We start from the raw sequence: 13,809 nt of genomic DNA on the forward strand, positions 1-13,809 counted from the left end.
TTTCCATACTTGATAGCCTAGCATGTTATTATTATTATTGTTATTATTATTATGTGTATCCATGGGCAACTGTTTAATCTTAAGGGAGCAAAAATAGCTAAGTAAAGTGAGATAAAACAAGCAATAAGTGTAGTAACGGACCTCGTATAAACACACACGCTCCTTTAATAACTCTCTCTCTCTCTCTCTCTCTCTCTCTCTCTCTCTCTCTCTCTCTCTCTCTCTCTCATTTTAGTTCTTGCCTTTCCTTGTCATCTATTCCGTTCTCTTCCCTCTCTTTCCTTCATTCCTTAATCATTCTGTTCTCCTTTCCTTCCTCCTTTACCTTTATTTTTTCATTATTTTTTTCTATCTCTTCCTTTTTAGTTTCTTTCCTTCTCATCTATCCCGTTCTCTTCCCTTCTTTTAATTTTCTTCCCTCTCTCTCCTTCATTCCTTAATCATTCTGTTCCCCTCCTTTCCTTCTTCCACTACCTTCATTATTTTTTTCTCTCTTCCCTTTTCTTCCGTTTTAGTTTATTTTCTTCGTATTTATTCCGTTCTCTTCCCTTCTTTTACTTTTCTTCCCTCTCTCCTTCATTTCTTAGTCATCCTGTTCTCCTCCTTTCCTTCTTCCATTACCTTCATTATTTTTCTCTCTTCCCTTCTCGTCTATTCCGTTCTCTTCCCTTCTGTTTTCTTTCCTCTCCTTCACTTCCCATGTAATCCTCTCTCTCTCTCCCCCCCATGTTAATTACGTCTTTCTTCCCTTACCATCTATTCTATTCCCTTCCTCTCTTTCTGTACATTCTTCCCTTCTCCTTTCCTTCTTCCTCTCCCATCATCTCTCTTCCTTCTCCCCTTCACATCCTATTCTATTCCCTTCCTTTCTTTAAATGCTTCCCTTCTTCCTCTCCCATCATCATCATCATCTCTCTCTCTTTTCCATGTTAGTTATTTCATTCTTCCCTTCCCTTCTTTATATTCTTTACTTTTCTCGATCCTTCTCCCTCTCCCATCATCATCATCTCTCTCTCTCTCCCTCGTGGTGGCGGTTGGCTGCGGGGTGACTCGCCCACGTATTACTCATCATTTTTTCCACGGGTTTAATATGAAGACTTGGCCAGTTTGTTTGCACGTTTCCTCTGTTTGGTTGTTGCGATCTATTACATAATTAGAGAGAGAGAGAGAGAGAGAGAGAGAGAGAGAGAGAGAGAGAGAGAGAGAGAATTAAATAGAAAGAAAGGAAGTGAACGGAATAGATATGAAATGAAGAACGAAGAAACGAAAATGGAATAAGAGGGTAGAGGCAAAATAACGATGATAATTATAATGGAAGAGAGAAAGGAGGAAAACGAAATAATTAAGGAATGAAGAAGAAAAGAGGGAAGAAAATTGAAAGAAGGGAGGAAAAAGGAATAGAAAAGGAGGAAAGAACCGAGAGAGAGAGAGAGAGAGAGAGAGAGAGAGAGAGAGAGAGAGAGAGATTCATATGGTAGAAAAACAACATTCAAACGCACTGCTCACCTCTTCTCGTCTTCCCAACAAAGCCACAGATGCACGAAGCTCTCCAAGACACGCGTTTCACCACTATGAATAATGTTATAAGGCTAAATTCACACTCTTTGCTCTCCTTTCCTATCACGTGGCCGCCTTCGAAGCTTTGTTTACAGTTTCTCTTTAGGGATTACGGGCTTAAGGTCACACACATAAATCTTTCAGCGCCCAAGTTACCGTATTTGAAGAGGATTGTATTAGTCACCCAGCCTACCAGTCACCCACTCACCCACCCAGTCAGTCCCCGCCACAGTTACCATATTTGAAGAGGATTGTATTAGTCACCCAGCCAGTCATCCTACCACTCATCCAATCATCCACCCGGTCAGTCCCCGCCACATTTTTATTTTTAACCCTTCACAATTATTTCCACAAGCAATAATAATCAACACTTCCATGATATTGTATGTATAGTAACTCTTGACCTTAGCATACAAATTGTCTAAACACGAGAACAGAGAAGTGATGGGAAAAAAAAAAGATAGATATAAGACTCGTCAGTGGAAATTAATGGAAAACAATAAGATAAGATAAAGGTAAGGTAATCAAAGGAAAAAATAAGAGGTACAGGATGAGGAAAAATTGGTCAAGGGCTGTAAAAGACAATGACGAGTTGGCTGGCTACACCCAAGAGAGAAAGCAGTAATAGTGTTGGTGATCAAGGCTTAAGGAGTATACTTCCATTTCCTTCCACTCTATCTCGTAATGATTCACAGGATTACAAGGTGTGAGAGTTCAAGGCTTTCTCGTGTGTGTGTGTGTGTGTGTGTGTTGTGTGTGTGTGTGTGTGTGTCAGGTCCACCACATCAATAGAAACCTACAAAGTGCTTATATGAATTTTTTTTTTTTTTTTTTTGATTTTTCTCTAGTCATGTGTGGAGAGAGAGAGAGAGAGAGAGAGAGAGAGAACTACACCTACACATACATAATCCTAAACAGAATTAACAGGAACAACAAACAAATAACACAAAACCATTAAAAAAAAGGCGAACATTTTTATTTTTAACCCTTCACAATTATTTTCCCAAGCAATAATAATAAACACTTCCATGATGTTGTATGTATAGTGACTCTCTTGACCTTAGCATACAAATTATTTAAACACGAGAACAGAGAAGTGATGGGAAAAAAAAAAAAAAAAAAAAAAAAAAAGATAGATAGATATAAGCAAACACTAGCTCCTCTTCAGCATAATAAATAGAGGCGGTGGAGGAAGAAAAAGACGAAGGATGGAGAGAGAGTGGAGGTGCGGAGAAATGTTGATGATGCCTCTCTTCTAGTGTCCATACCTGTAGTGGAGAGAATCATTATTAGGTTACTTCAAGAAAATTCAAAACAATGCATTATTTATTATTTTACAGAAGAGGAAGCAGAAAAAGAATAAGGGCAAGCAGAGGAAGTCTTATAAAAAAAAGCCCACTATGCACTGTTCCTTTAGAGTAAATAGAATGAGGGCCAAAAAAAGGGAGGGACAATTTCAGATGAAGTGTCTGAACATTTGGCATCGATTTGAGGATTTATAAAGATAAGCCTGAGAGAGCAAATATACAAACTAAAATGCTAGAATATGAGGGTGAGGTCATAAAACAATTGTGTGCTAAACAAATAATAGTAAGGATTAGCCACAGGAGCAGGTGAAGATACATGGGGATAAAGAAGAGAGGACTGGAAGAGAGAATTGGAGAAGGGTTTATAGGAAATTACAAGGAAAATGGATGAGTAAGAGGAAGAGGAGGGGAAGAAGGTAAATTCCAAGAAAGGATTGGGACAAGGACTGGGTAATGGATAAAAAAAAAGACCAGTGGAAGGATCAGGAGAGGAAAAAAAGGAAATTTGGGGAAAGATGTTGAAGGACAGCGGGAGGGGAAATAAAACACCAGTGGGAGGAAGAGTAGGTAAACAACTTGACAAGAGAAATAATGATAGGAAAGGACAGAGACTGAGGAGCAAGTAGATGCCTTGATCTAAGTTAATTATAATTCAAGTGGTCAAAACTGTGATAGAACTAATACCACTCTCAAACAAAGCAACAAATATACCGCTCATAGGAAGAAATAAAATCATCATAACCTATAATGTGTTTGCTGTATATGGATATTGGAACAAAAAAATGTCCATACCTGTAGTGGAGAGAATCATTATTAAGTTACTTCAAGAAAATTCAAAACACTGCATCATTTATTTTTTACAGAAGAGGAAGTAGAAAAAAGTAAAAGCAGAGGAAGTACTAAAAAAGGGAAAAAAGAAGAACAGAAAAAAAAAGCTATGCACTGTTCCTCTAAAGTAAATAGAATGAGAGGCAAAAAAGGGAGGGACAATTTCAGATGGAGAAGTGTCTGAACATATATTGACTGCCCACCCCCTAAAAATGAATAAAAGGTAAGACTGATGAAAACACTCAGTACAAACTATTCTAGAGGGAAATGCCACACAGAGACCAGCAGGAAGAGTATGAGAGTGCATACAACATTATGATAAATGTGGGGCAGGAATGAGCAAATAAATTACCTCATCATCATTATCGTCATCACCTCATTTTCCACTTAGTATGGTTAAGAGGTCAAGGAACCCTAATAAACTAGAAAAAAATATTATGGGAGGAAGAAGCTTGTCATGCGAGTAACTTACACGAAGCACAAACACACACACAAAGTTGATGATAATGACGATGATCATGAAAGGAAGAAAGGAAGGAAATAAGAATGTAAAAGATGAAAAAATAGCGAGAAAGGAACGAATGAAGGTGATAGTAAAGAAAGAAAGAATAAAAGGCAAAAAGGAAGGTAGATAAAAAAAGGAATAAAGGAAGATATGAAGAAACTGAAAAAATAGATAAATAACGAGATGGAAAGAATGAACAAAGAATGAATCAAAAAAGAGGAGAGAGAAAGAGGAGTGACAGAGGAATACAAATGGGTTGTTTGCCAATTTGCTTGATCCACTTCACTTGGTACAATAGGGGGAAAAAAATTGCTTCTCTCAAGTGAATATCCAACTTAAATGGTGATGACACAGAAAGAAAAGCCAGGCATCAAGACCACTACCTATTTTGTTTCTTCTTATTCATGGTAAGAGGAACCGAACCAAGAGCTATATAAAAGAAAAAGATAAAAAGAATGCCTGCCTGCCCCATGCTTCTTCTACTAAACACAGAAAATAATAAACAGTATGAAGGAGGAAAGAGGAGAAGGCTGGCGAGAGGAACCAAATCAAGAGCTATGTAAAAGATTAAAAAATTGCCTGCTTCTACGAAATACAGAAAATCATAAACAGTAGGAAGGAAGAGAAGAGGAGGAGGATGATGATGATAAGAGGCACCAAATCAAGAGCTATGGAAGAGGAAGAGGCTGGTTAACAGAACACTATTTACTTCTCATTATACAAGGAAAGAGGAACAAAACCAAAGCTATATATAAAAAAGAAAAAAAATACCTTCCCCATGCTTCTTCTAACCCCCCCATACACACACACACATACAGAAAGAAAAAGAACAAACAAGAGGAAAGAGGGAAGAGAAGGAAGCTGAAGGAGAGTAACAAAGAGACAAGACATACAAGAGGTGAGAGGGAAGAAAAGGAAGCTGAAAGGTGAGGAGGAGGTGAGACAAACAAGAGGAAAGAGGGAAGAGAAGGAAGCTGAAGGAGGGTGATGAGGAGACAAGACAAACAAGAAGAAAGAGGAAAGAGAAGGAAGCTGAAGGAGGGTGACCAGGAGACAAAACAAACAAGAGGGAAGAAAAGGAAGCTGGAGGGTGCAGGAGGAGGTGAGGGGGCTGACACACTTACTTCTGGAACTCCCACTCCCTGTTGTCGAGGGGGCACACCTGTCGGGTCTTGAGCCAGCGGGAGATGCAGTGGAAGTGGAAGGCGTGCTGGCGGGGGGAACGGAGGGCGAGGGTGAGCAGTGTGGTGGTGGTGGTGATGGCAGTGGTAGGAGTATTATTATTACTATTATTATTATTATTTGTTATCATTTATCCAACAAAATTAAACCAGACAATATTGCAAGGGTGAATATTGTGTTGGTGGTGGTAGCAATATGAGTGTTATTACTGTTACAAATTGTTTTTTAATTACTGAAATGCAAGAAATTTAAATCAGACAGTACAGCAAGGGTGGATACTGTGTTGGTATCAGTGGCAGTATGAGTATTAATCCTGTTATCATCTTTTTTTTTATCACTGAAATGCAATAAAGTAAAACCTGAGTCTAGCACATTTCAACGTTCTTCTACAAATGCAACGATATTAAACCACTGATAGACTAGATAACTTTCAACTTCCTTCTCTTTGATATACGACAAAACTTATTCACTAACAACCCACCAATAATCTCGTTTCCTTGGCCCCCTTTCCCCTAACCCTGGTCTGAGGCTATTCATCAGCATTTGTTTATCATCAGGTTCTTCCCAAAATTACTTAGGAGGTTAGACAGTCGATGATGTGCTTCCAATCAATTCTATCCATTGCCTCAGCCTCTTTAATGTCCAATGCTCCCAAATCCTCTTCAACTAAGGCTATTGATAGGGAATCCAAGTGGCTTTATGAACAAAGACCCCCAACACAATGCTAACAATATGCCGACAACCTTCTCTACATTCTTTTTATGCTAAGTTATGACACGTTCTCATGACATTTTTGCCCACTGGAAATAAACTTTCTTCAGTAATCTGCTGCTAGACATGACCCCTGACACCCCCCCCACCCCCCCCAAGACACTCACATTGCACACGCCCCAGGCCACGGTGCACTCCTCAGAGGTGACGGACGCCTGGTTGGCCTGGCACTCAATGCACAGGTCCATGATGTGGTTGCGGCAGATAGCGCAGTTGTCCACCACAATGTCTGTTGGAAGGGGTGACATTAGTGTTGTGTTTCTTCTTCTCTTCTCTTTGTTTAACAGCCTTATTTTCCCATTAATGTTTGCTCAAGAGGCTTATTATGTGGTGTATTATTAAATTTGGTTAACATTGACTGCACAAGATGGCACAGTTCCACCACAATGTCTGGTGGAAAGGTGATGTTAAGTGTTTATGGAATTAAGGTTTAAGAAGATAATTATATTTGTTTATATTACTATTTCTGGTTAATGCTGAAAGGTAATGTTGGTGTTATATTATGGAATTAACAGCAGTACAGTAGGATCAGTATATAAAGATTGATAGTTGGTGGATAAATAAAGAGAATGGTTCTAAGCTCTGTGCTACACTTGAGCCTCTGTCAGACTCAAGGCAGCATCAGAACAAGGTGCTGAGTGGGTAAGAGCAACATCTGGGACACCACCATCAGCAGCGGTGGCCGTGTGACTCACCCCAGGCCCACAGAGCTACGGCATTCCACTGCAAGAGAAGACACAGGGTTGTTAGTCATAATCCTATACGTTTTCCTGTACTTTTAATTAATCTGCCAAGTATTCCTCACAGACAAGTATTTATGGAAAAATGATCAAACAAACCTAACCAAATCAAACCTCGCCTCCTAACAGGGTGGGACTTCGCCTCCTACTATTCATATATAACAATGTAAAATCACTTCCTAAAAGGGGGCTTTGTCCTCTTGCGTCAACCCTCCCATTTAGCAACTTCCATGGGAAATAGTTATGCAGAAAGATGAGTTGTAGGAAAATATATATCAGGCAAAACAGTGTCAACCTCCACAAAGCGACGGGTGTAAAACTAGAGAAATACTTAGTTAACGAGTCTTGACCACCAGACACCACCACAGCACCGTGCCCGCCACCACCACAGCACCACACACACATACACACCCTGCACAGCCCCTCATGTACAAAAATCACCACCTCGAGGCCTGGCTCACCACCCTTCACCCCCACCACAAGGCCACGGCGCCCCACCACCACCACCGCCACAACCCTTCCCTGCACCGCCACACCCGCCCCTTACACGCCTCACCGCCCCCCCTTGGCCTCCACGACCCTCGCGCCTCACCTTCTTGACCTCGAACCTCTTCTTGTCGTGCTTGGAGGTGCTCGAGGACGGCACCTCAACCTCCTCCTCCTGCGGGTCCACCTCCATGGCGGACATTTTACTCCTCGTCCCTTTGCAACGGCTCATTGTCTCCCCTGTTTCCTTTTCTCTTATTATTTTCTATTTTATTTCCTGCTGGTTTGTCTTTTGATGTCCTATATACTTATTTTCTGATCTGATTTCTTTTATGCTTCCTTTTCTGGTTTGCCTTTTTAACTTTCCTCTATTTTCTATGTTGTTTTTACTTTTTGTTCTGGATTTTTTTTTCTCTTCCCTATACAATTTTTCTTTAGTCTGCTTTATTTCCTTTTATTTTTTCTAGTCTATCTTTTATCTTTCATTATAGCCTAATATTTTTCTGCTCTATACTTTCTCATTCTTTTAACTTTTTTTTTGGTAATTTTTTATTTTTTCTTAGTCTGCTTTTTCACCTTCCTTTACAGTTTTATCTTCTGTCTTCTCCCTTTCACCCTCTTCTATGTTTTTACACTTTACTCACAATTATTTCTCGTCTTACTTTTCATCCACGCCAATTCCTGTGCTAGTTTCTCTTTTCTCCTATTTTCCAGAAGTTATATAATGTCTCCTTAATATTTTCTACCTCTTTCTTATTTTCAACGTTACATACAGCACCAAAACATGTCCTTGTCCTCTGTATCCATACCTTAGACTGCTCACCTGTGCCTCGATCTCTTCCTTTTATGCTCGCCTTACCTGTTTTAATGAAGGAAGAATAATTATGTGTTATTTATTAGTGTTCATATCTAGCTGATCGGTGATTCATGAAGCGTTATTCAAACCAGTGATCGATCGAGGCTTCATGAATTAATCTATGCAGGCACTGTACCGTACCTATCATCTACCTGCTATATATTTTGCATGTTGAGCCTTATTATAGTTATGTGTACGGATATATCAATAATTGTACAATGACACTAGGACAATTCGTCGCCCAAGAACACATATTTGACAAGGCTTTCGTAGGAGTTGTGGGCATTTCCAGTACGTAGTTTTATAACCCTGCAAATGGTAGATTGATTGATTGATGGTTTATTGTTGCAAGTAAAACAACAAAGGAGAAGGGAGGAGCAGTTTGACCCTTCTTCTGTACATTAGAACCCGATTGATCCCCTCTTTGACCTTTAGAAATAGTTGGTGAGAATTGAAAGTGTTTTGTATTACAGACTTGTGAATTGCCTATAGGGGTTGGGATGGCAGGTTCCTCCCTTCTCCTTTGTTGTATAGGCCTACCTTAATTTGCAACAATAAACCATCAATCATTTGTATAATCACACTCTGTACTGCCTGGGGGTTGGGATGGCATGCTCCTCCCTTCTCCTTTGTTGTTTTACTTGCAACAATAAACCATCAATCAATTGTATAATCACATTCTGTACTGCCTTTAGGGGTTGGGATGGCATGTTCCTCCCTTCTCCTTTGTTGTTTTACTTGCAACAATAAACTATCAATCAATCAATCAATCAGTCATATGCTCCACAAGGTTTTACTATCATTATTTGTACTGAAAGACGTATGTGAATGATTGTGATGGTCATATGGAGTACTTAAGGTCGCTAGGAAGTCATTTAATCAGTTGTTCACGAGTAGGCAGCCACCTTTACCTGTGTTAACGAGGTATGTTTCGGCTGCTCAAAAAATAAAAATGACAGCCTTTCCCTTACTTATGCGGTTATATCGTTTTATTGATATATTGTTCGAAATTCTTCCCACTGGTTGTGCTTATCATATTTTTACAATGGCACAAACCCCTTGTATAAATCATGCAGCCCTAATCCCCTTTTTTTATCCTTTCTGACCAAACAAATCACCCATGCATCAAATTCAACTACATACTGTAATTATTATTATAGTAAGGTAGAATAACTGCTCATTTTTATCAACATTTTTTTCATTAAACTCTATTCCTTAACCTATCCGAGGAACTAATATTTTGTTAGGGTTTCCCAATGTTATTAAAAAGGTTCATGGTCTACACACTATCATGTTAACTCATGCTATGAAAACTTGTACACTGTTATCTAAATACACTTGAATAACGAGCCTCGAGGATTTCAATGGCAAGTAAGAATATGTATCAAGCTGTAAAACACATCTTCTCATGATTTGTTCTTAAAGAAACTGTATTGTTAACCAGTTTCTTACTTTGTCTCAGATTTATTCCCTCCACTTCTCTCAGCCCAGGGAAGGGGGAAAATAAAGTGGGGATTGCGGTCACTTTCAATTGTAATGCCAGATTTTTGTAGTGAAGAAAAATGTATCGGAGTCAAAAGTTTGCAATAGCATTAAGTGCACACTTTTGACTGAGATACATTTTTCTTCACTACAAAAATCTGGCATTACACAATGTTAGGTGGTGCACTACAAAGTTTTGGACAATCACTGGAATTTTATTTCCATTCCAGAATACAAGAAGGACAGCAACAAGGGCAGTGTTCTATACTTTAATGGCTTCACAAAGTCAAGCATTAACATAGAACCTAATATTTGCCAAAGTTAAGTTAAAACAACAGTTCTGTATCATTACATTTTGTCATCTTAAATACTTTCGTCACCAACATTGTCCGTCATAATTTTGTTTAATAAGCCTTGCCAGGGGTGTGTATGAGTCCGGTGAGCCCACACACTGTAGAGACAGCTACTTACACAGTCATATCAGTATACACACACACACAAGAAACACACACTCACATAGTCTCTACACATCCTCAAGGCTTTTCTCCAACCTATGTGTACAAATGTCTACTACTTTTCTCAAACATCATCTCGTATATGTGCTTCAAGTCAAATCAACACTTTGTAGAAAACAGGTCCAACTTAAGTTTTCACGTGACCACTCGGTTCTCACACAAGCTAGACCAGCAAACAGACTGCTGCTTACTTTGTCAATGCACAGCTACATACACTTGCTCAGGCTGGTGGCTGTCTCAGAGGCCTGGGAGTTCAGTTCTTGATGAGTATGTTGGTATATCTGTCAATCCGTGCCCACCGTTCCGACTCATACTTATATCAAGAAATAATTACTCTTGAAAACTGAGATGTACAAAAATTAATTTTCATACTTCATCTCAGATTTTCAGAGTAGCTTTTCTGATATAAGTAGTAATTGCAATGGCAGGAGTGGATTGGAAAATATACCCTGAATGTGTTTCTTCTGCATACGTCTGTGTTGGGAAGGGGACACGCTTACCAGTGGATGCAGAGAGCACCTTTATGTGTCCAACATGTACAGAAGATGGATGTCACAGTGTGCTCTAAACTGGGGCAAACAAAAGTTGTGGAATATTGTTTGAAACACCTTTCTCTTCCTAAATATTACAATAAATGGACATCTCTACTCTGCCACTAAATTACATCTCAAGTAACTTGAGCATATACAACTACATGATATTCATTCTCTTTCCACATGACTGACTTTGATTCCCTGAACATTAACCTATTTACATTCTGATTGGCACTCAAGATTCCCCCAAAGTTTAACAAAATATATTCTTTCAGGTACATGAAAACATTGACAACTGGAGCCTCATCTCTGCCTTTAACAAAATATATTCCCATAAAGATTTACTTTTAGATAATCAAACATTCCTTCACACACTCAGGTCAGCCCCAGTTATCTACACAACAATGACACCTGCTGCTATCCACCAAAAAATGATGGAGGAGTCTAATGCCTCTGGGATGTAAGGGACACACCCTCCCTGTGCTGCTTTCCAAGGTCACGAGGCCTCACCAGAGTAAGGTGCATCATGCTGCTTCTTGTTGCTCATCACCTCTGTAACAGATTCTGCAAAGGGGCCACAAAGGTACGTCGGCCGGTGGCAGTTACTTAGACACCACCGAGGCATGGCTGGGGAGCATGACAGTGTCCTGCCTCTTGGAACACTTCATGGTGCCTGTGCATGTTGGGTGTTACTTGGGGAGAGGGGTTACTCAGAATGAAGTAACATAACCGTCCCCAGGGGAGTAACGTTACAATCTTGCAGGGCTTTCTCAGATCAGTCTGGACAAATGCAACAGCTGCAAAATCAGTGAATTACTGCACTGCCTTGATACAACTCAGTTGCTGTAGGATCCCAAATCTCTCATTACCATGTCAAATGTGAGAGAAATAGGAGAAAAAAGTGTTGGTGGCTCAGGACTTGCTCTGAGCACCTTTGCTGAGTATAACAGTTTATGGGTGACAGACAGATACAAAAGTATGGAAGAGAAAGGAAGACCCTCTGGAAAAAGAAGTGTTATCAATGAATGACAAAAGTAAGGACATTTGTCAGGATCATCAGACTACAAACAGTTCTCAGAGGGAAAGTGGGAGATAAAGAGAGACAGATAAAATTGGCTAGGATGGTATGCATATCAAGTATGAAGAAGAAAACAGGATAAAGTTCTCACACAATGAAGCGATCTGCTGCAGCAGGTGAATGTTACGGAAGTGTTGCTTCTTGAGTAGTGTTGATTTTGTTTGCCTCAAGTTTGGAGAGGGGAAGAGCCTTTTCTTTCAATAGGAATCCATTTATAAACTTATTTTATTTTCCACACACTTCAACTATTACAAAGACAAGCTAGCTATGAGTGTCACAAGAAAAGACCTATAAACTCTCCATCAAAAGATATACAGCTCCTAGTGTGGAGAGATTTTTGTGTTCTGAAACCATTGACTATAATCCCTCCACACACACGGACGCACACATTAACACATACACACACACACACGCCTGTGATACGGTGCAGTATAGTGGTTAGGATGCTCAACTCACAACAGAGACCCCGGGTTCGATTCCCGGACGGCACAGAGATGGATGGGTAGTCTCCTTACATGTGCCCTTAGTCACTCAGAAGAGAATAGGTGCTGGGGGTCAGTCAGAGGTTGTGTCCTATCCCCTAGCTTAAGGTGATGGTCTGCCACCGTCAAAAGGCGAGAAACCTAAGAGCGAAAACCCAAGGCCTTCAGACCCAAGACACATGAACTTGTAGCTCAGTCCAGGAAGATACAAGTAGGTGAATCACACACATACACCTGCAGACACACACACACACACATACATACAAACACACACATACATATACAGTCTCCATGCCTTTTGCAGCACAAGACGACTAACTACCCATATCTCCCATCCACAGTTTGTTTTTTTGTGAATGAGTGAGGGTGGAAGAGTAGCTCAGGAGGCTCTAAATTTTAATGAAACTGCTTTCAAACAACACAACTCACAAATTGTGAATGTACAGCCTCAGTGGGATAGCTATGTCTGCACTCAACCAAAAAACAGGAGGAGGAGGAGGAGGAGAGAGGAGCAATGAGAATGAGACATATAAAAAATCAGTAATGCAACGATGATCTGCTGGCGAGTTAAAATGTTAATACTGCATCACTTGTCTCCGGGTGTTAAAGTGTCCGTCAGTTCATCCTTGTGTCCATCACTTGTCACGCCTCACTGCTGCTGCCGCCGCTTCAGTTTTCAAGACTCCCTCACACGTCTAGTCGTCCCACCGTGACTTTCTGCGGCGTTGGCTGGGTTGAACGTACGTGGGTTTGTCTATCGTCCAGGAGGTCTCGGCGCTCGCAGCAGTGAACTGAAAGACACATATTGAGATGCTTTAGGACGGCACTGACTTATTGGCTACCTTGTTATAAAAAGGTATGTGGCTAGCATGTCTTGGTTGAGCTAAGTGGATTTCCCTATCCTGAGCAATCTCATAGAGGGTTGCAAACGGTGGGAAAGTTTCCTGTAAAATAGAAACTTTCCAAGGAAAGTTTCCCAGAATTTAAGGAATTTCCCAAATTTTCACATATTTATATTTGTATTAATAAACAAACCAATTTTGGTTAGCACGGTAGCAGCGGGGGTCATGTTTCTTACTGGTCCTTCTAAGTGAGAAAAATGAGAAAAAAACACCTCTCACACAAGCCATTTCATAATATATATCAAAGCATTTGTGATCAGATTACGTATCATCTATTTTGGGAGGTTTATATCATGGCACAAATTTGGCCCGTCGCCGCTACATGGTAAAGCCACAAATTTGGCCCGTCACTGCAACCGTGTTAAAATAACTATTAATTAAAAAGTTTGAAGCAACAAAATTTGTATTTCCAATAGGTTAGTTTAAGTTTAAAGAACTTTCAAACACATGATATCCAGACACCTATAGCATAGCATTAACAAAGAAAGCCTTCACTGTGTTCTACAGAGGCTCATTTAGTAAAGAAGAATAGATGATTTTTCTAAGTCGAGACATATGATAACTTTTTGTGGTTTTGTTAGGTTA

The 13,809-nt window shown here is 39.9% G+C and overlaps 2 protein-coding genes across 6 annotated transcripts in view; both read right to left on the bottom strand.

The window, feature by feature from the left end:
• Positions 1-2,661: 2,661 nt before the first annotated feature.
• LOC127007764 (RING-box protein 1A) lies at positions 2,662-7,690 on the bottom strand. Its single transcript, XM_050879046.1, has 5 exons — positions 7,483-7,690; positions 6,846-6,873; positions 6,258-6,379; positions 5,322-5,407; positions 2,662-2,825 (listed from the first exon to the last, which is right to left on the bottom strand). The coding sequence occupies exons 1-5, from the start codon at positions 7,606-7,608 to the stop codon at positions 2,813-2,815; spliced, it is 375 nt and encodes a 124-aa protein (XP_050735003.1). The 5' UTR covers positions 7,609-7,690; the 3' UTR covers positions 2,662-2,812.
• Positions 7,691-9,969: 2,279 nt separating this feature from the next.
• Positions 9,970-13,809, bottom strand: part of LOC127007765 (ATP-dependent RNA helicase DDX42-like) — a 31,745-nt gene continuing 27,905 nt past the window's right edge. For all 5 annotated transcript variants that reach the window (XM_050879051.1, XM_050879049.1, XM_050879050.1 and 2 more), the window contains one exon: positions 9,970-13,113. In XM_050879051.1, the coding sequence (XP_050735008.1) occupies positions 13,018-13,113 (96 nt within the window). In that variant the 3' untranslated portion in view covers positions 9,970-13,017. The remainder of the gene's footprint in view (positions 13,114-13,809) is intronic.

Source organism: Eriocheir sinensis, chromosome 36 (assembly GCF_024679095.1).
Source record: "Eriocheir sinensis breed Jianghai 21 chromosome 36, ASM2467909v1, whole genome shotgun sequence".
In the NCBI taxonomy this organism is placed as follows: Eukaryota; Metazoa; Arthropoda; class Malacostraca; order Decapoda; family Varunidae; genus Eriocheir; species Eriocheir sinensis.